The sequence below is a fragment of the Chlamydomonas reinhardtii genome, chromosome 2 (genome assembly GCF_000002595.2).
Source record: "Chlamydomonas reinhardtii strain CC-503 cw92 mt+ chromosome 2, whole genome shotgun sequence".
Taxonomy (NCBI): Eukaryota; Viridiplantae; Chlorophyta; class Chlorophyceae; order Chlamydomonadales; family Chlamydomonadaceae; genus Chlamydomonas; species Chlamydomonas reinhardtii.
The window spans coordinates 4,135,090-4,152,256 of NC_057005.1; the positions used below are offsets into that span (position 1 = coordinate 4,135,090).

Genomic DNA, 17,167 nt, shown 5'->3' on the forward strand with positions numbered 1-17,167 from the left:
GTCCTACATCGGACACGCAGTCTCAGTTCCAACACAACCGGAGCACGTGGATGACACATCAACAGCTCCCCCAACCAACGACCTTCACTTCAACTCTTGGTTTGGGCCTCCTAACACGTCGATGACCGATCCAGTGCGCGCGCAAAGGCCGCGCCCCGCTGCATGCACATGCGCTCCTCGCCCCAAGCGGCCAAGCCTCCGCGCCATCTACATTAATCAACCTGTCAACGCGTCGCGGCGTCGCCGGCTTGCCCCCACACTTGAGCTCAGGCTGTCCCTGGCCCAAACCTTGAATCCGAACCGGCTCCACGGCTCCACCGCTCCTCAAATCAACTGTGGTCCTGAATGCCCAACGGCAGGCAGGCCGACGCGGCGTCCTCATGTCATGTCATGGTAAAGGAGGCGAACACACTACCGCAGAGCGCCGTGGAGCCTAGGACATGACGCGCTGCATCAGCAGCACTTCCCCCCTTTTGCACTCTACCTACAAGCTCTGAGAGGAAAAAGGTGGCCAGTCCAAGAACAGGGCGCCGCGCCAGCCCCCTTCAACTTCTCCAACTTCAGTAGTACAGCGCGTTGGACGTGTCACGAAGCACGCTCAGCACGGTGTAGGTCGCCGTGCGCTTGGCCAGAGCGGTCGTGTCCACTGTGTAGGCCCAGCTATTTGTCCAGATGGGGAGCCACCATTTCGCCGCAGCCTCGGCGCAGGCGGCACGTTGCGGCCCCCGCAGGAAGTCGGTGAGGGTCTCGGTGTTGGCAACGATGGGCGCGCGTGACGGCTCCGGCGGCGGCGCGGGGGCGGGTGGCGCGGGCGCGGGGGTGGGTACGGGCCCGGCGGGCGTGACGCCGGAGGGAGGCTGCGGTGGCGGCGTGGGTGCCGGCACGGGCACGGGTTTGACCACCGGTCCGTCGAGGTACACGTTGTACCTGCGTGCGTGTGTGTCCGTCGGTGCGACCCATTCAGCGGCGAGTGAAACGACACCACGGAACCTTGCAACTCCCGACCTACCCTCTAAGGCCCTAACCCATCCCTCGTCTTCGCCAGTCGTCACCCCAACCGCGCGCCGGCCGCTCCGGCGCCCCCACGCACCCGTCGTCCCACACGTTGCCCACTGCCGCGTTCCAGAACATGACTCCGGCCATGGCGCCGCCGGTGCTCTTCATCCAGCGCAGGTTGTCCGCTACCAGCTGGAACAGCTGCACCCGCTGATCCGCGGTGTACTGACTGCAGGGTTGGGGGCGTGTGTGTGGGAGAGAGAGAGAGAGACGAAGGGGGCGAAGTGTAAGAGAGGCAGGGCTTGACGTGAGTAAGCCCAACAACAGGCTAGCGTGGGGCGGCGTGGCAGGTGGTGCAGCGCGGGGGGGCGGTGGCGGGCACACAGAAAAGGCACGAGTGCGTGCTGGCAGAAGAACCAGGGCCAGGTGGGCAACGCAAGTGCCGCACTGGTGCGGTTGGAATCATACATGAATGGCCGGCCAGTCAGGAATGATAAAAGCGGGGGCGGGCCAATGGCACGGTCCCAGCTAGCAGTACGGCACACTCACGGCAGGATGAGGCCGTACTCCTCCATGATGAGCGGCTTCTTGGCGCCCGCCGCGATGCGCTGGTGTACGGACAGGTACTGCACGTGCGCAGGTGCATATGCATGTGGCAAGTGCATGAAGCGCGTGTGCATGTGCATGTGGCAGGTTACGCATGCAGAGATGTGAGCGGGGGCTGCACGGTGCAGCACCTGCGCCTTCGCCGTGCGCCGGCCCAGTCGACACAGCTGCAGCTGCCAACCTCCACATCGACACGAACATGCCCGTGTCTCAAATCGATTCGCAACCCATTTTTTCCCACCCAGCCGCCCGGCCGCCTGGCCAAACCTGGATTAGGAAGTTGGCATAGCAGTCGAAGTCGCATTGGTACCACTTGGGCGGCACACTCTCCATCTACGGCACGCCAGCACAGCCGTGGGAAGGACCGGATCAGCGAAGGCATGGGCGGTCGCGAGGCCGCTTAAAGACAGCTCGCTCGCTGTGCAGCTGTGCTCTACAAACCGCCCCTGCTGCAACACCCCTCCCTCAGCCCGCGCGTCTCGCCCCCTCTCCCCGGCCGATGCCCGTGCCCATAACACCTGTCGCTCGTAGGCGTGCACCACGGTTACGTCGATGGAGCTCGTGCCCGCCAGGGCCGCCCAGTCCTCGCCCTCGCAACGCACGCCCGCGCCTGCGCCGTGTTGCATACCGTTGGGTGCTAGCATGTCAAGGCGCGTTTGTGTTTGGAGCGGTCGTGGTGATGCGGTGAAGCCCCAGCCCCAGCCCCAGCCCCAGCCCCAGCCCCAGCCCCAGCCCCAGCCCCAGCCCCAGCCCCAGCCCCAGCCCCAGCCCCAGCCCCAGCCCCAGCCCCAGCCCCCCAGTCCCCCAGCCCCCAAGCCCCCCAGCCCCACAGCCCCACAGCCCCACAGCCCCACAGCCCACCAGCCCCCCAGCCCCACCAGCCCCCAGGCCCCACCCGAGTTCCACTCCTCGTAGCTGTTGAGGAAGTAGCCCTCCGTGCCCAGCGCCACAAGCTGGCTGGGCGCCACGGCCCTCAGGTGCGAGGTCATCTCGGCCAGGAAGCCCCGCACCTGAGCCTGGGAGGACGTGTCCACGCAGCCTGGACAGCGGGGCTCGTTCATGGCCTGTGGAGGTGTGGAGGTAGGTGTGGGGGTAGGTGTGGGTGCGTTTCTAGGAGTAATGTAAGGAAAGGAAGCATGCAGGGCTGTGTATGCGATGCGGTGCGAGCGACGCTTGTGGTTTTGTGTGTCGATGTGCGTGTGCGGATGTGTGTAGTGATGCGTGTTGGGAGACATCTAGGGATTGGCGTGTGGGGAAGCGAAACCAGCAGTTGTGCAGCCGCGCGGCCACACGCACAGGAAGCCCAATCAAGCTCACGTCGTACATCATGATGGTCGGGTCGTCCTTGTAGCGCCGGGCGTTGTAGGTGTTGTTTCGCTGCGTGATGGCGGAGATGTGGTCGCGGTAAAAGTGCCGCACATGCTCCGAGCTGTAGAAGTCCAGGAGGTCCTTGCCGGCTGCATGCGGGGGCGGGCGATGGGGTGGGAGGGGTGGGGTTAGGGACTTGCAGACCTCATGGCTGCCGTGTTCCGAATCCAGCACCAACCCACCCCTCCACCCCTACACACATACACACACACTCATTCACTGGGTCCACACACACGATCACTGAGTCCACACACACACACACACACACACACACGCACACACACACACACACACACACACACACACACACACACACACACACACACACACACACACACACGCGCACCTGGGTCCACACCCGCCATGCGCATGTAGTCCTGCGGCGAGCGGTACGCAGTCCTGTGTGTGTGTGTGTACGTGTACGTGTGTGCGTGTGTGTGCGTGTGTGTGTGTGTGTGTGTGTGTGTGTGTCGGAAGGTGCTTCCACCAGGATGCAGTACGCCGTCGCCACAGCAAGCAGGTCACAGCCACGGGCGTGCGCGCTCCCCCCTACACCTCCCCGCATCTAGGCCGCGCCGGCCTCTGACCAACACCACACAACACCATGCGCTCCGCCCCACCCCCGAGTTTTGGGAACTATTTAGTTGGGCTCGGGCACGTAACTCCCCCGCCCCCCCCCCCGCACCAAGTGTTTCCCAGCGCCACTATGAGCCGTATGTTGTGGCGGCCGGCGCTGTCCACTATGTAATCCAGGCCGCGGAACTGCGTCTCATCATAGCCGCCCCACTGGTAGGGCTGCACGGCGGGGCAGATGCGGGTGCGTGGGCCGGCGTGGAGGAGGCGTGGAGGGGGCGTGGAGGGGGCGTGGGCAGAAGTTGAATATGCAAATCTATATGGACGCAGGGTGTGGGCGGGTGGTCGGCTTGGTGGTCGGGTTTCGTACAAGCAGTATGTAATCAGGCCGTGCAAGGGGCAACCAGTGATGACGACGGGTGCAGCTGCACGGACGCCCCACATTCGGTAGCTTGCGGGGGGATGGGGCTCACCATGCGGTGGTTGAAGGCCCACAGCCGGATGACCTTGAGACCGAATTTCTGCAAGTGCAATGACGAGCGACGTTAGTGTGAGCCAGCTAGCTAGGAGGCTGATGCGTGAGTGAAGGACCGAATGAGGCGGGTGCGGCACTGCTGGACGTGTGGGCATGCAGGCTGGACGCGGCGAAACGGTGGAGCGCGAGGGAGTTGGTAGGTGGGGAGGGGCACCTCCTATGTAAACGCGCGCGGCTCCGCGTTACCTGTCATGCAAGGGCACACAGCAGCCGACTTACGTTTGCCCAGTCAAAGAAAATGTCCACACTGCCCCGGTCGAACTGCACATAGTCAATGAGCCTGTGCGGTGTCGGGGAGGAGCGCCAGACAGCAGGCAAGGGTCAGACAATCACGGCGGGTTAGGAGTGAGGCACCATTACTGACTGCATGCGGACCCACGCCTTCACCCCCGCGCCTCCCTCTGAGAGTGCTTGAGCCATGCCGCCTGTGATAACTACCGACCTGCCACGCTCAGGTAAATGCGAACCTCAGGATCGGCGCAGCGTGCTCACCAGTAGGCGTTGGCTCCCTGGAAGTACCACGGCTTGCCGTCCACACACAGCTGCGCACCGCAGGCCTTGACAAACGAGGTCCCGGAGACAGGCGTCACCGGCGCCAGGAGCAGCAGCGGCGCCAGAAGCAACGACGCCGCGGCGGCGCGCAGCAGCGCCAGCCGCCAGCAGCAGCGCGATGGTGCATGTTGCATTGTACCTCGCGCGCGCACCTAACTCAAACAAAGCAGGTAAGTCGCTGCCGCAACGCGGGCCGGTGCGAAAGGTTAGGTCACAAGCGCAGCCGGCGGCGGCCGGTATCACCTACGCAACGAGCTCTCGCCGAGTGCACTGCTACTGTGGTCTACGGAATGAAGGCCTCCTTTGGGCAAGCTTCGCGGTCCCGAGAGCCGCCACAGAATCGCGTGAGTTCCCGCCAAAACTGTTCGCCATTGAGTTTCATCTGTTGCGTGACCGTTATCGTCAATGAAAACAAATGCACAACCAGCTTTTGTCCCCTGCTCCTCGGCGGTCCGCCGGAAGGCCGTGCCGCGCCGCTAAGCTGTGGCGCGGGGGGCTCCGAGCGAGCGTGTGCGCGTCGCAGCCCCTTCCGCCCGCCCTTGCATGCACGCTGCAGTGGCTCTCCACCTTCGCGTGCGCCTGCCCGTCCCGCTGTGATGACACAGGCTAGATGTCATGCCTTACTGGCACTCGGGCCGCCGGGACATGCCGTGCTCTGGCCACGCGGTGGCACGGCGCCCAGGCACCCCTCGCAACGCCGTCAAACCCAGCGCCTGTGCGGCGGCCCCACAAATGCCCAGGCATGCTTGCATACGCTATCTAGACACAGACACGTGTTAGGAAGGCCCCGGCGGGGCACTGTGCGCGCGCCTGGCGCCTGAGCGAGTGGGCATGTGGACATGTTCGGCGAGTCGGCATTTCGTTAGGATTCGGACTAGGTGTGTTGATTGCGGTCATTTAGGCCTACCTATACGATGATAGCGGAATGAAAGAACCGACGCCAGGAAAATGGCGACTTTTGGCTTGACCCTGACGAGCTCGCGACCGGGCCGCTCGCACTGAAATTGCAAAATCAACTCCTGCCGCGCCCCCGCATGCGTCCTGCTCCATTCGAGTTATCTATTGATGGTATCCCTACATTTATGATTTCTCGCAGCCGTCACCAGCAGTGCGACTGAGGTGTGCCAGGCCGTGCCACGACACGCTGCCCTACTCTTCCTCCCACCTGTAGTGGCACGCCCCTGTGAGGCATAGTGTTGCTAAGGGTGAAACCCACGCATGCCATGCGTCATGTTTGGTGCATGAGCAGGGTTCGTGGCAGAAGCTACGACCCAACGGTCCTCAGTTGTGGGATCCCTGACAGGCGACAACCGCCCGGATGTCAGACTAATGGTGACTCGCCTTTCGCCTGTCAACCAATCAAAGACCGTTGAGGCCGCGGGCAGGGCTTGACAGCCTGAGCGTGGAGCGCGCCCGTGTATAAATTCGAACACAGTCCCCGAGGTGGGAACAGACTTTTAGCGTTCCGTACTGTCTGGCGGATCGTGGTCATACCCCGCTGCATTCATCACGGGTCACCCCGTACACGTACCACGATAGTTAGCTCAGCTACCTACATATGCCGTGGCAAGTGTGATTTTGGTATCGAAATCACGGCGAACCCTCGCTGTTTAGCACCTTTGTGTCCGGTAGGTGTGGTTTCGTCGCCACACCACCATCGAGCAGTACGGCCCTTGCGGGCCTCACTACGTTCCACTCTTCCCGTCGCTGATGGGAACGGCACCGTCCAAAGACCCCCGGTCCCAGGTGCGGCCGGTGTGCCTTCCATGGCCGGACCGGGGGCCTCCGCGATGGACAGCGCGGCAAAGCGCTCGACGTCTTTGGACGGTGCCGTTCCCATCAGCGACGGGAGGAGTGGTACGTAGTGAGGCCCGCAAGGGCCGTACTGCTCGATGGTGGTGTGGCGACGAAACCACACCTACCGGACACAAAGGTGCTAAACAGCGAGGGTTCGCCGTGGTCTCGATACCAAAACTATCGTGGTACGTGTACGGGGTGACCCGTGATGAATGCAGCGGGGTATGACCACGATCCGCCAGACAGTACGCTGAAAGTCTGTTCCCACCTCGGGGACCTGTGTTCGAGTTTATACACGGGCGCGCTCCACGCTCAGGCTGTCAAGCCCTGCCCGCGGCCTCCAGTGGGGTCTTTGATTGGTTTGACAGGCGAAAGGCGAGTCACCATTAGTCTGACATCCGGGCGGTTGTCGCCTGTCAGGGATCCCACAACTCCCCCATCATGTGTTGGGTCGTAGCTTCTGCCACGAACCCTGCTCATGCACCGCACACGACGCATGGCATGCGTGGGTTTCACCCTTAGCAACACTATGCCTCACAGGGGCGTGCCACTACACCACCCCTGGCCGTCCCAGCCCCGCCAAGCCACTCGGCCGCAGCCCCCCTGGGCCCCTGAGCTTGTAAATGCGTCTAGATGCATATCCACATGTCGAATGGATTATGCTGCGCCCATGCAGGTCATACATGGATGCTGCTAGGGCGGCGCCCCAGCCCGTGCTTGCACGCATGCCCGGCGGGACGGCGACGGCGGCGGCGGCTATGGCCTATCCCCTCGCCACCTTCTCCGAGCTATCTTCCCCGCACACGCCTGTGCCTCCCCTCTGCCCCATACAGAAGCCTGCTCTCCACCACAGACATTGGGTTAGTTTTGGGCCTCATGTTCATGTGTACCGGCATAGGTGGCCAGTCGCTTACTGGAAGGGAGGGCTTCACGCTGCAAGAGAGAGCAAGGTAGACGACATGTCGCCGCCCGGGGGGTTAGGATATGCTTAATGCTTTACACCTTCTTTGCACCATTCCGATTTGCTCGCCGCATCCACAGCACCACGTCCGTGCAAACCTGGCAAATCTCTAGCTATTGAGGCTCCCCTGCACCACCTACCTGGTGCCGTTTACACCCGCTACACTAGCTAACGCCCCGCCAATGGGAAATCGGGGACTTGAATCAAATACCACACGCACACAGAACTCCTACACGAACCCCTGCTCGTGCCGACGGCTCACACGCCGCTGCCCCTCGCAAGGCCCCCCGTCTTCCGCTCACAGGGATAGCACAGGCGGGGCCCCTGTCCACTCTGGTCCACTCACTCCTCCAGGCGTTTGCAATTATTGTGCACCCGCCGGCCAGACCCGGCCCCCTAAAATGTCCTGTACGCGCACCAGAAAGTCAGCATACTGTCAAACCGCAAGTACGTTATGCTGTATGTGTCGCCCTATCAACCCGGCCTGAACCTCCTGGTTCTATCACCAGCACCGGCGGCGCCAGGGTGAGGTTGTGTCGGCTTTGTAAGAGACAGCAACAATCATCCCCAGCCCCCAGGCGGTTACCAAGCCGGCGCGCAGGCGCGGAACTACCTTGTGTCTTCGCACACGCGCGGGGCCCCACGCGTGGGCCCCACGCCGCCCACCCCCAACCGCGTCGTTTAGTTGAAATTGGAGTAGCCTATCAATGTCGGTTGGTCGTCGATTCCCCTGCCTTCGCACGCGGCAAACGCGACTGCTGAACTCCAGAAATCCATCACCGCCGCTCCTACCTTCACCATGCTGTTCATTACTGCCAGTAGTGCCACTGCTGCTGCCTCAAACGTGCCGCCGCCAATCCTGCCATGCAGGCTGCACCCGCGTCTGGACCAAGCCAGTCCCAAGCCAGTCCGCCAGCAGCAATCCGCTATGCCCGTATCTGACTCCTGCTGCTGCTTGCTGCTGCTGCCGCCGCTTGCTGTTACTCGGCTACTGCCGTTGCGCGCTGCTACTGCCGTTGCTGCTGTCCCGCCGCCCGCAGGTGCCCCAGCCAGTCCGCCGCGGCCCACAACGGCGCCTGCCCCACCGCCAAGTTGCGCTGCGCGAATCCCGTGTCGTCGGCAGGGCCAAAGAACAGCGGCCGAGCCACCACGATCAGCAGGAAGTTGGCAGAGAAGACCTGTGTGAGTTGCGGTAGGCATGCTGTGTGTGTGAGAGGTGACAGTGCGGACGGGCGATTGGGAACGCCGAAATGTGTGGGGAGCTAGACGCCAAGTGCAGATAGCAGACTAGCTCCCCTTGCAGCCAACTCGCTCAACGCAGGAGTTATGGGCTGCTGTGCACGCCGACGACCCAACACGACGCGACACGCGACACACGGCGGCCGCGCGCCCCACGCACCTGCAGGGCGTGAGGCACGCGCACGCCCAGGCGCCCGCCCAGCTTGTGCACCGCCCGCTCCACCATGAGGATGGGCGCCTGCGGGCGCGGGTGTGCGTGTGGGAGCATGAGCTTGAAAGCAGGAGAGCATCAGAGAAATGAAAGTGTAAAAACACCCATTGATGCGGCCTGCCTACCGTGGTTGCTTCCCGCTCCATAATATTAGCCATACACCCACGCACATGTCGCCTCCAACCAACTCCCCGGGTCGCGTCGCTTTGGAAAAAACCCAAACCTAAGCAAACCTAACCCAAACACAAAACCCAAACCCTAAACCCCACCTGCACTGTGAAGAACGCCGCCCACTTCCAACTGAACACGCGGGTGTTGTACCTGAGCGAGGGACGTAGGGAACGGCCGCAGCAGCAGGAGCGAGGTGGCACGTGCGGCGAAAGCAAGATGCGAGATGCGTACTGGGACTGACACGACTCGCCAGGTGTGCACACGCATGCGGCATGCCGCAACTTAAGGAGGGCGACGGTGGGAGGACAGAGAACGCGGCGGGGGGGGGGGGGCGGAGAAGGCGGGCGCGGCTCTGATAGAAACTGAGCAGCAGGCGCTCCGGTTTGGTTGCAAAAAGGGCGGTAAGCCTCAGAGCCTCGACCGTCTTCTCCGTCCACCCCGCCCCAATACGCCGCGGAAATCATTGTTGGCGGGTGAACGCGAAGCAACACAGGCTGAGAGTCCAACAATAGCGGGCGCGTCTTGGGTGGCATTTGAGCGTTTTGGCACAGCGGGGCAGGGTCGGGCATACAGAGCGCCGGAGGGGCGGGCGAGGGATCGAGCGGTCCCCGAGTCTCCTGCTGGCTTTAGGTTGCCGCGGCATGCGTGTGCGTAGGCTGGAGCCAAAACCACAAATCTCCGCAAAGACCGACCGGTGCGCACAGCCCATTCCCCCATTAAGTAGACACTCACGCAACCCAGGAGCGCACCAGAATATAAGGATGTGCCACAGACCGCTGAACAGGAACACGGCCTGCAGCGCCAGGAAACGGCGCAGCTGCGTCGGCCGCCGGCCGCCGCTGCGCCCGTCCTTGTCACTGCTGCTACTGCCGTGTGCGCCGCCGCCGTTGGTCGCCTTATCCTTGAGCTGGTGCGCTTTCGCCGTGCTGCCAGCTCCCAGCTCGCCGGTCATCGTGTGGCGCGCTTGGGCGGATTCTTTGCCGAACGCGCGGCGCCGCCTGAGCCCGTCGCCTGCCCCCTCATCGCCGCCGTCTGGCTCTGCCGCTGTCTTGGCGGGTCCGGCTGGTGCCGCCGCCGCCGCTGCTCCAGCATTGCGCTCCTCCTGCTGCCCTTCCCCCACTTCTCCCTCGCGGTCCTCCTGCTGCTGCGCCTTCGTCACCTCCTGCTCCTGCTCCTGCTGCTGCGGCTGCCCTTCAACTTTAGCTGCATGCGCCGGCGAGGCGGGTGCTGCTACAGGGGTTGCTACTGCCGCTGGGGCTGCTGGTGGCGGCAGCAGACTGCCCTGAATGACCGGCTCGTACACCAGCACACGCATCATGTAGGTGGTAGTCAGGTTCCAGCGCCGGGCCCAGAAGTCCTGGAAGCTGCTCGACTGCGCGGGCGTGCGTGGAGGGGAGGGGGAGCAGGAGGCGCGGATGAGGCAGGGTGTTAGAACGTTGGCAGGCGTGCAGGCATACGAACAAGGCAGCTGAGGATGCTGTTGCAGTTCCCCAGAAAAATGTTGCACTTCCTCGGAAAGCACTTCCCCGTCTACGATCTCCGGGGCGCCTCGTACAGTTTGCCCAGGGGATCAAGGCCCTAGATTACACCGGGAAACAGTGCCAAGTTCCCGGGAAAGTAGGAGGGTGCAGTTCCCAGAGCGCAGCGCACGCCCTTCCATAGCACCAGCGGCAGCCGCACCTCGACGCGCCACACACCCCAGAGCACAACCGGCCTTATCCACGTAATCGCCGGCTCCACCAAACACGCACACTCACGCACACACACACATACACACACACACGCAAATACGCACCAGCCACGGCCGGTCGAAGCTGGGCGCAGAGGAGATGCCCAGGCTGCCGTGCACCGCCGCCGCCAGCACGTCAAAGACGGCGTTGAGGAAGGTGGCGGAACACAGTGTGTACAGCCAGTGGCGGGCCATCACAGGTATGCCGGGCACTGGGGGAGGGGAGGAGAAGAGTGGGGGCGTTGCGTTGGTTTGCAGGGGAGGCACGGGGGGCGTGCGGGAAAGAGGGGCACAGGAAAGGGAGGAGGCACGACAGGAAGCGCTCAGCATGCTGCGCCTTGGCTACTTTGTTTCTGCTGCAGCAGAAGGTGACGTACGGTACGCCGGTATCAATGCGTGCAATAACACGGGCGGGTGGCCATGCACCGGCTGCAGCTGCTGTCCCTCTCTGTCCCGCCCAACCCGCCATCTCACCTGCCAGGACCCAGGTCACCAGCATGCCCACTCCTGCACACGCCACGTGACCACCCAGCAAAACACACACGCCGTCACCAGCGGGGCGCGCGGCGCGGGGCGCGAGTGCCAAAAACGCGCAACAACGGGCTGTGAGCCCATTCGTGCCAAACACACGCATTAGCATGCCCTCATCACATCACCTCACACCCGGCACTGCCGAGAAGCAAGCCGATCAGCCCACGCACCCACGCTGCGCCAGCTGTCCCACAGCAGCTGCCGCCCGTGCTTCACGGTGTGCCGCCGCGCCGTGTCCTGGGAGCCCACCGTGAACACCTTCAGGCCAACAGCAACAGCAGGTCAACCAACAGCAGGCCAACAACAACAGAAAAGGCCCACGACTATACCTCAACAAGCGCGGTAAAGCAGGAGGTGCGAGGGGCGCGTGCGGATCCACGGCCCTCGCAGCGCCTTGGCTCGGCGAGGGCAAGGGAGGGCGGGTAGGGACCCGCAGGGCGACGGGCCCTCAGCAACCCGCGCCCAGTCCCATCTGAGACCTGATGGGTCCCCGCTCTGACGCCTCGCCGCCCTTGCCAAACACACGAATCCCCCCCCAGCAGCCACGGTAGCGGCACAGGGTCGGCGCGGCGGCACACACGCACGTACACCCTGCCGCCACGGCCGCACCTCGATGGGCACGACGGGCCCCAGGAACACGCCACAGAACTGCAGTGGGCTCAGCCAGTCCAGGACCAGCGGCCCGCGGCCCAGAGCGAAGGCGAGCAGCTGCAGACGGAGGGGGCGGTAGCCGTCCAGGAAACACGGAGTGAGTAAAGGGGGGCGGGCGGGGCGGGTGGCGGCGGCGTGAGGGCGGGCACACGCGAGGTGAACACAGGAGGTTGGTCGCATCACGCCGTAGAGAGGCCGTGTCCGTGCTTCACCAGCCAAGCACCCCGCTGCTGCAGCGGGCCCTTTAGCCGTTGTAGTCGCGGACATTCAAATACGGTTGCCTAGGAAGCCAGCGCCCGCAGTACAAATCCACGCGCCTCGGAGTGAGCTAGCCCCCACCCACCTTGAACGCCGAGAGAGAGAATATGCCCGCCACGGGTGTGATCAGCAGCGGCTCGGTGCGGTGGTCCAACACCAGCGGCGCCAGCAGGTGGGACAGCTGTGTGTGTTTGAGGTGAGGGGGGCGGAGGGTGCAGGAGGGCGCAGGAGGGAGGGTAAGAAGGGGACGGGTGCCGGGAGGTGCAGGTATGGGCGGGCCGTGCAGCGGGAGGTAAACGCCCCGGTAAACGCCCCTGTAACGCCCAGCACACAGCAAGCAACGCCAACGCCCAGCGCGCTCACCCTCTGCTTGCGTCCATCCATTACTTCCCCTGCCCCTGCCCCACATTTCCCTGACCTCCCAGCACGTTCTGAACTCACGATGACGGGTGCCGCGGCGATGCATCGCTGCCGGCCCGGTGCCAGGCGCCGCACCACCGCCACTGCGTAGAGCGCCGACAGCGCTGCGTAGGTGTAGAGGAAGAGCGCCTTGACCGCGAGGCGAGGCATCGCGACTGCAGCCGGCCACAACAGCTCATCAAAGCACTGCAGCAGCGCGACGCCCTTTGCGACGCTGCTCTTCACGGTGCTTTTAGTGCCTGTGCTGCTGCTGGGCTTTGAATTCGCGGCGGCAGCGAAGGCGTTGGGGGGTGGGGTCGCCTCGCTTGCCAGGGCGGGCGGAGGGGCGCTGCCTTCCGGTGGCAGCAGCGCTGCAGCAGCGCTGGTGTTAATGCTGCTGCTGCCAGGCGAGGCAGTCGCGGTCGCGGCCTCGCTGGGTTGGTGCTGCGCTGCCGCGGCCGCGGCCAGGGAAAGCAGCAGCACACAGCAGGATGCAAGGCTGAGGGGCTTCATGGGAAATTGACACAACAAATGTATGACAGGAGACAAAAATGCGCGATAGGAAGAACTTACAGGCATGAGCCCGATGGCCACGGGTCCCGCGGGTTGTCTGGCCAGTTCCAATCCCTCCAATCGCTTCAATTCGAATGTAGCTCCCCCGCACCGGCTCTCACACCTTCACGATCACTGTCGCTCCATCCGCTCCTCACGCGAGACACATACTTGTCCGGGGCTCTCGGGGTCGCATGCCGCAGCCAGGACCTTTCTGCGCGTGTCTCAGCGCCGGCCGCTGCTGCCTGCTGACATGTCCCTACCCCTCACAACTGCAGCCGCCCCCTCCTCCTGTGAAGTGACCCCTTAGACCAGTGCCATGCACCTGCTACCAATGCTGCTGCTTCCCGCACGCCTGCTACCAGTGCCCCTGCCCCTGCTACTGCCCCTGCCCCTGCCCCTGCTACTGCCACTGTCGCTGCTACTGCCGCTGCTGCTGGTGCTACTGCATCTCCATCACGCCCGCCATCAGCACCTCCAGCTTCTCCACCTCTGCCTCCAGCGGGCCCAGCGTGGCCTGCACGACAGAACACACAGCACAGGGCGGCGCGCGGTCAGCATTACCGTATCGCATTGCCCTATCCTCCACCTTAGCAGCCATATGTTGCGGTAGCCGCACCCGGCGCTACAGAAGCAATGCAGAGCAAACAATGTCACCCCCTAGGGCTGCAGTCATCTCTCTCCCCATGGCCCCCATGCTTTGCCTGTCGCTCTGCCGCGCTAGCTCATTTTGGTTTGGCTTCGCTTGGGGTGGTATCTACAAACCCCCACCCCCACCTATGGACGCCGGCGGTCATCGGTACGCACGACACCACACCTGCTGTCTACCTCGCTACATTTCTCTGTACCAATCCTTGCAACCCCCCAGCCCGCACCCCTCGCCGCACCTGCAGCAGGTCCCGGCGCTGCGCCACCGCCTCGGCCTGCCTGTGTAGGTCCGCCGCCTTGCCGCCCTGCCCCGCCAGCTGCTGCCGCACCAGATCCAGCTCCGCCTGCACAGCCGCAAGCCTGCAGGCGCGGACAGAAGAGATGGCGGGTGGACGGCAGAGGTTGTTGAGTCGTTGACGCATACCGTATGGGGTGATGGCGCGCGCACTAGCATGTCGCTGCCCTTGTTCACCCTCCTTCCCGCATGCGCACCACATCGCACGCCGCAAGACATCGCTCCCCAAGCCTGGTGTGGAAATCAAGGCTGGGACTGGAACTCATGTTTGCCGCCCTGTCCGCAGCGGCCCTCGCGTAGCTCCCTCCGCACCTGCGCAGCACCTGCTGCTCCTCCTCCTGCAGGTGCCCCACCACCGCCGCCGCCGCCGCCATGCGCCCGTCCAGCGACGCCGCCTCCGCCTCCGTGTCTGCCAGCTCGTTGCGCAGCACCCGCATGCGCGTGGCCGCCCGCTCGTACTGGCGCCGTACACTGACATTGACAGGCGTGTGAACGGCGGGGGATCCCATGCATTGTTAACTAAGATGGGCAGGTGCAAACACACAGGAGGAGATGTCGCGTGACGGTATGGAGGCGGCGGAGGTGGCATTGAAGCCCACTCAACATGCCGGCCGACGTGCCGCGTGCCGAAACCTTTCCCGCTCCCGTCCTCACCGGTCCGCATTGCCGCCCAGCTCCGGCGCGCCTCCCGCTCCCAGCGCTGCCCCGTTGCCCACGCCGCCGCCGTCTGCGCCCAGCATGCCCTCCTCACCGCCGCCCGCCCCGGTGGGCGACAGCGGCCCGCGCGGCGCCGCACGGTCCTTCTTCGCCGCCACCTGCTGAATGAGCTGCTGCAGGGAGTAGTTCGGAGCCTGCGGGTGGTCAGGGAGGGGTTGACACTTGACAGACGTCGGCACTGAGAGCCGTACGCCAGGACAGGCGCAGCCGACACAGCATGGATTGCTGTGGGAAGTTGTTCCAAACTCCTCCAACCGGACCTCGTCGCATCAGCTACAGATGCAGCACGCCGATGTCCCACTCCTGGACCCTGCTTCCGGCGTGCACTTCCCGCACCGCCTTGTCGCCCCGCACCCACCCTGGACTCTATCCGCTTCCTGCAGATGGGGCACTGCGTCTTCTTGTTGCGGTCGATGTGGTGCTCCAGGCAGGCGCCGCAGAAGCTGTGGCCTGCAGGGAGGGGAGGGGTCCGCAACGGTGCGCCGCAGGTAAGGTGGGTTCCCGCACGTACAACCACCACTCGGGTTTGGCACAGACTGATGCGTGCACAAAGCCCAAGCCCGCTTGCCCATCACCACGCCATCCATCACGTGGCCACAGCACGCCACCGCTGTGCGCGTAACGCATGGCGCCCTCAGCGCCCCTCACACGCAGCCCTCACGCACGCGGCCCCGCACGCACCGCACGGGAACAGCATCATGGGCGCATGGTCCGGCGGCACCATCAGTTCGTAGCACACGGGGCAGGTGTTCTGGCTCTCCAGCTCCTTCACCAGGAACGTGTCCAACGCGCCCTGCTGCGCCGCCAGCGACTGGCTCTCACGCTGCGTGGACAGGTACAGGGTACCATAGTTGGTTTGGGCCGGGTATTTTATCGGGGGCGGGGCACAACATGGATAGGGTTTGCGGTGAACACCAAGCTACAGCAGCGCTTGTGAGTCCGGTCATGTCAGTGACACACACAAACCCCCTCCCGCCGTCCCGCACCATGCCCGCCCGCCCGGCTTGGCGTCCAAGTGTCCATCTTGCATGCCTCACCATCCTGCCGCACCACCCCCATACGGACTACGGACCAGCCCACAACCCGATCCAACCCAACCCGCTTTCACACCTGCAGCTCCAGTTTGAGCTCGCCTCGCAGGCGGTCCGTGATGCGCTCTGTGAGTCGGTCAATAACCTCCTCCGGCTTCACGCCACCCACACCGCCCAGCGTGGCAGGCAGCACGCCGCCCGAGCCCCCACCCCCACCGCCGCCGCCCCCGCCCCCGCCCCCGCCCCCGCCCCCGCCGTTGATGGGCGGCAGTGTGGCGTAGGAGGCGGAGACGGAGGGCCCTGCTGAAGAGGAGGCGGCGCCTGAAGCGAGCGAGGCACCGCAAGAGCGAAGGGAAGGGGGGTTTGCCAGCATGAGATAAACGACTACTGTCTGTTCACTCCGTCTCTGGCCAAGTGAAACCACGTGGGCACAGAGACATTTAAGCGCCAGAGCATTGCCCCAGCTTAGTTGCCCATGCTGTGTGACACGGCTGCTTAAAGGCCGCCCTCGCCTGTCTGCCTACGTTGCCAGGCGAATCGGGTGGGCGTCTGTTCATTCCGTCACCGCCCACCTCGTGTGGCCGGCCTGGACGAGCCTTGGTTACTGCCGCCTGGCCCGCCTGCGGAGCTGCTACTGCCGCCATGTTGCTGCTGCAGCTCTGCCACAACGCTTTCCCGGTCCATCTCTGCCTGACGCTCGCGTAGCCATCGGTTCTGCCTGCGGAGTTGGTTGCGGATGGCAGGGCGGGGTTCAGCGATGCCGCACACGTTGCAGCGTGCCGTATTAAGGGCGGAAAAGAGGCAGAGAACGGCCAATGAACTATGGCAGCAGGGGAACAGTAGATCTTAAGGCACATCTAGTCCACCACTGCACCCGCCGCTTGTGGAGGGAGGCTTACACAGTTGCAAGGGGGGTTTGGGGCAAGAGCACCGAGCTCAGGGTAGGCGTACAGCCACGCGCACACAGCCCCGTAGCCAAGCCCTGACATGCTTACACCAACCACATACAGACCTGTTTCTAATTTCAAGAAGCTTCGCCTGTTTGGCAGAGTCCATGCCTGGTTCGTTCCGCGGGCCCAGTCAAAACAGGTGTCTGTCGTCGCTAGAGTTATTGCTTGATATCTAACAAGCGACAGGGCTGCATTATGGACATAATTCTGTGCACATATCGCGTTGCGAGAGGGTCTAGTTTGGTTTGTCAAGCCTGAGTTTCTTATTGGCGATAGTTTGTATGCAGTTGCTGTAATGGTAAAAGTGCTTTGATATGAGCATGTGTCAGTTTTACGCTTCCCTTCTCGAACCTTTGCCATGGGGCAAATGCACAGCACAGAATTCAATGCCGCCGCT

General features: G+C 63.7%; 3 protein-coding genes across 3 annotated transcripts; all 3 read right to left on the reverse strand.

The window, feature by feature from the left end:
- On the reverse strand, positions 1-5,006 carry CHLRE_02g098000v5 (uncharacterized protein). The gene is made up of 12 exons (XM_043059666.1): positions 4,571-5,006; positions 4,298-4,358; positions 4,017-4,064; positions 3,656-3,765; positions 3,317-3,369; positions 2,920-3,059; positions 2,498-2,666; positions 2,121-2,212; positions 1,870-1,935; positions 1,546-1,622; positions 1,091-1,225; positions 1-927 (listed from the first exon to the last, which is right to left on the reverse strand). The coding sequence occupies exons 1-12, from the start codon at positions 4,762-4,764 to the stop codon at positions 561-563; spliced, it is 1,512 nt and encodes a 503-aa protein (XP_042927300.1). The 5' UTR covers positions 4,765-5,006; the 3' UTR covers positions 1-560.
- Positions 5,007-7,411: 2,405 nt separating this feature from the next.
- Positions 7,412-13,146, reverse strand: CHLRE_02g098050v5 (uncharacterized protein). Its single transcript, XM_001699784.2, has 10 exons — positions 12,620-13,146; positions 12,264-12,359; positions 11,879-11,977; positions 11,440-11,527; positions 11,213-11,245; positions 10,805-10,950; positions 9,759-10,381; positions 9,108-9,159; positions 8,788-8,865; positions 7,412-8,566 (listed from the first exon to the last, which is right to left on the reverse strand). Exons 1-10 carry the CDS (start codon positions 13,088-13,090, stop codon positions 8,396-8,398), a joined length of 1,857 nt encoding a protein of 618 aa, XP_001699836.2. The 5' UTR covers positions 13,091-13,146; the 3' UTR covers positions 7,412-8,395.
- A 64-nt stretch (positions 13,147-13,210) lies between these two features.
- CHLRE_02g098100v5 (uncharacterized protein) lies at positions 13,211-17,106 on the reverse strand. Its single transcript, XM_043059667.1, has 9 exons — positions 16,833-17,106; positions 16,393-16,538; positions 15,900-16,141; positions 15,471-15,612; positions 15,148-15,239; positions 14,727-14,923; positions 14,385-14,543; positions 14,017-14,137; positions 13,211-13,646 (listed from the first exon to the last, which is right to left on the reverse strand). The coding sequence occupies exons 2-9, from the start codon at positions 16,502-16,504 to the stop codon at positions 13,572-13,574; spliced, it is 1,140 nt and encodes a 379-aa protein (XP_042927301.1). The 5' UTR covers positions 16,505-16,538; positions 16,833-17,106; the 3' UTR covers positions 13,211-13,571.
- Positions 17,107-17,167: the final 61 nt, after the last annotated feature.

Excerpts from the sequence above, each read along its gene's own strand:
- CHLRE_02g098000v5 (XM_043059666.1), bottom strand. The coding sequence starts at position 4,764 with ATGCAACATGCACCATCGCGCTGCTGCTGGCGGCTGGCGCTGCTGCGC. Across the intron at positions 4,065-4,297 it reads TTTTCTTTGACTGGGCAAAC|AAATTCGGTCTCAAGGTCAT; the intron begins GTAAGTCGGCTG and ends TTGCACTTGCAG. Across the intron at positions 1,936-2,120 it reads TGCACGCCTACGAGCGACAG|ATGGAGAGTGTGCCGCCCAA; the intron begins GTGTTATGGGCA and ends GGCGTGCCGTAG.
- CHLRE_02g098050v5 (XM_001699784.2), bottom strand. The coding sequence starts at position 13,090 with ATGAAGCCCCTCAGCCTTGCATCCTGCTGTGTGCTGCTGCTTTCCCTG. Across the intron at positions 12,360-12,619 it reads TCGCCGCGGCACCCGTCATC|CTGTCCCACCTGCTGGCGCC; the intron begins GTGAGTTCAGAA and ends AAACACACACAG. Across the intron at positions 11,246-11,439 it reads GGACAGCTGGCGCAGCGTGG|GAGTGGGCATGCTGGTGACC; the intron begins GTGCGTGGGCTG and ends TGGCGTGTGCAG.
- CHLRE_02g098100v5 (XM_043059667.1), bottom strand. The coding sequence starts at position 16,504 with ATGGACCGGGAAAGCGTTGTGGCAGAGCTGCAGCAGCAACATGGCGGC. Across the intron at positions 14,544-14,726 it reads CTGGGCGGCAATGCGGACCG|TGTACGGCGCCAGTACGAGC; the intron begins GTGAGGACGGGA and ends TGTCAATGTCAG. Across the intron at positions 14,138-14,384 it reads GAGCAGCAGGTGCTGCGCAG|GCTTGCGGCTGTGCAGGCGG; the intron begins GTGCGGAGGGAG and ends CCGCGCCTGCAG.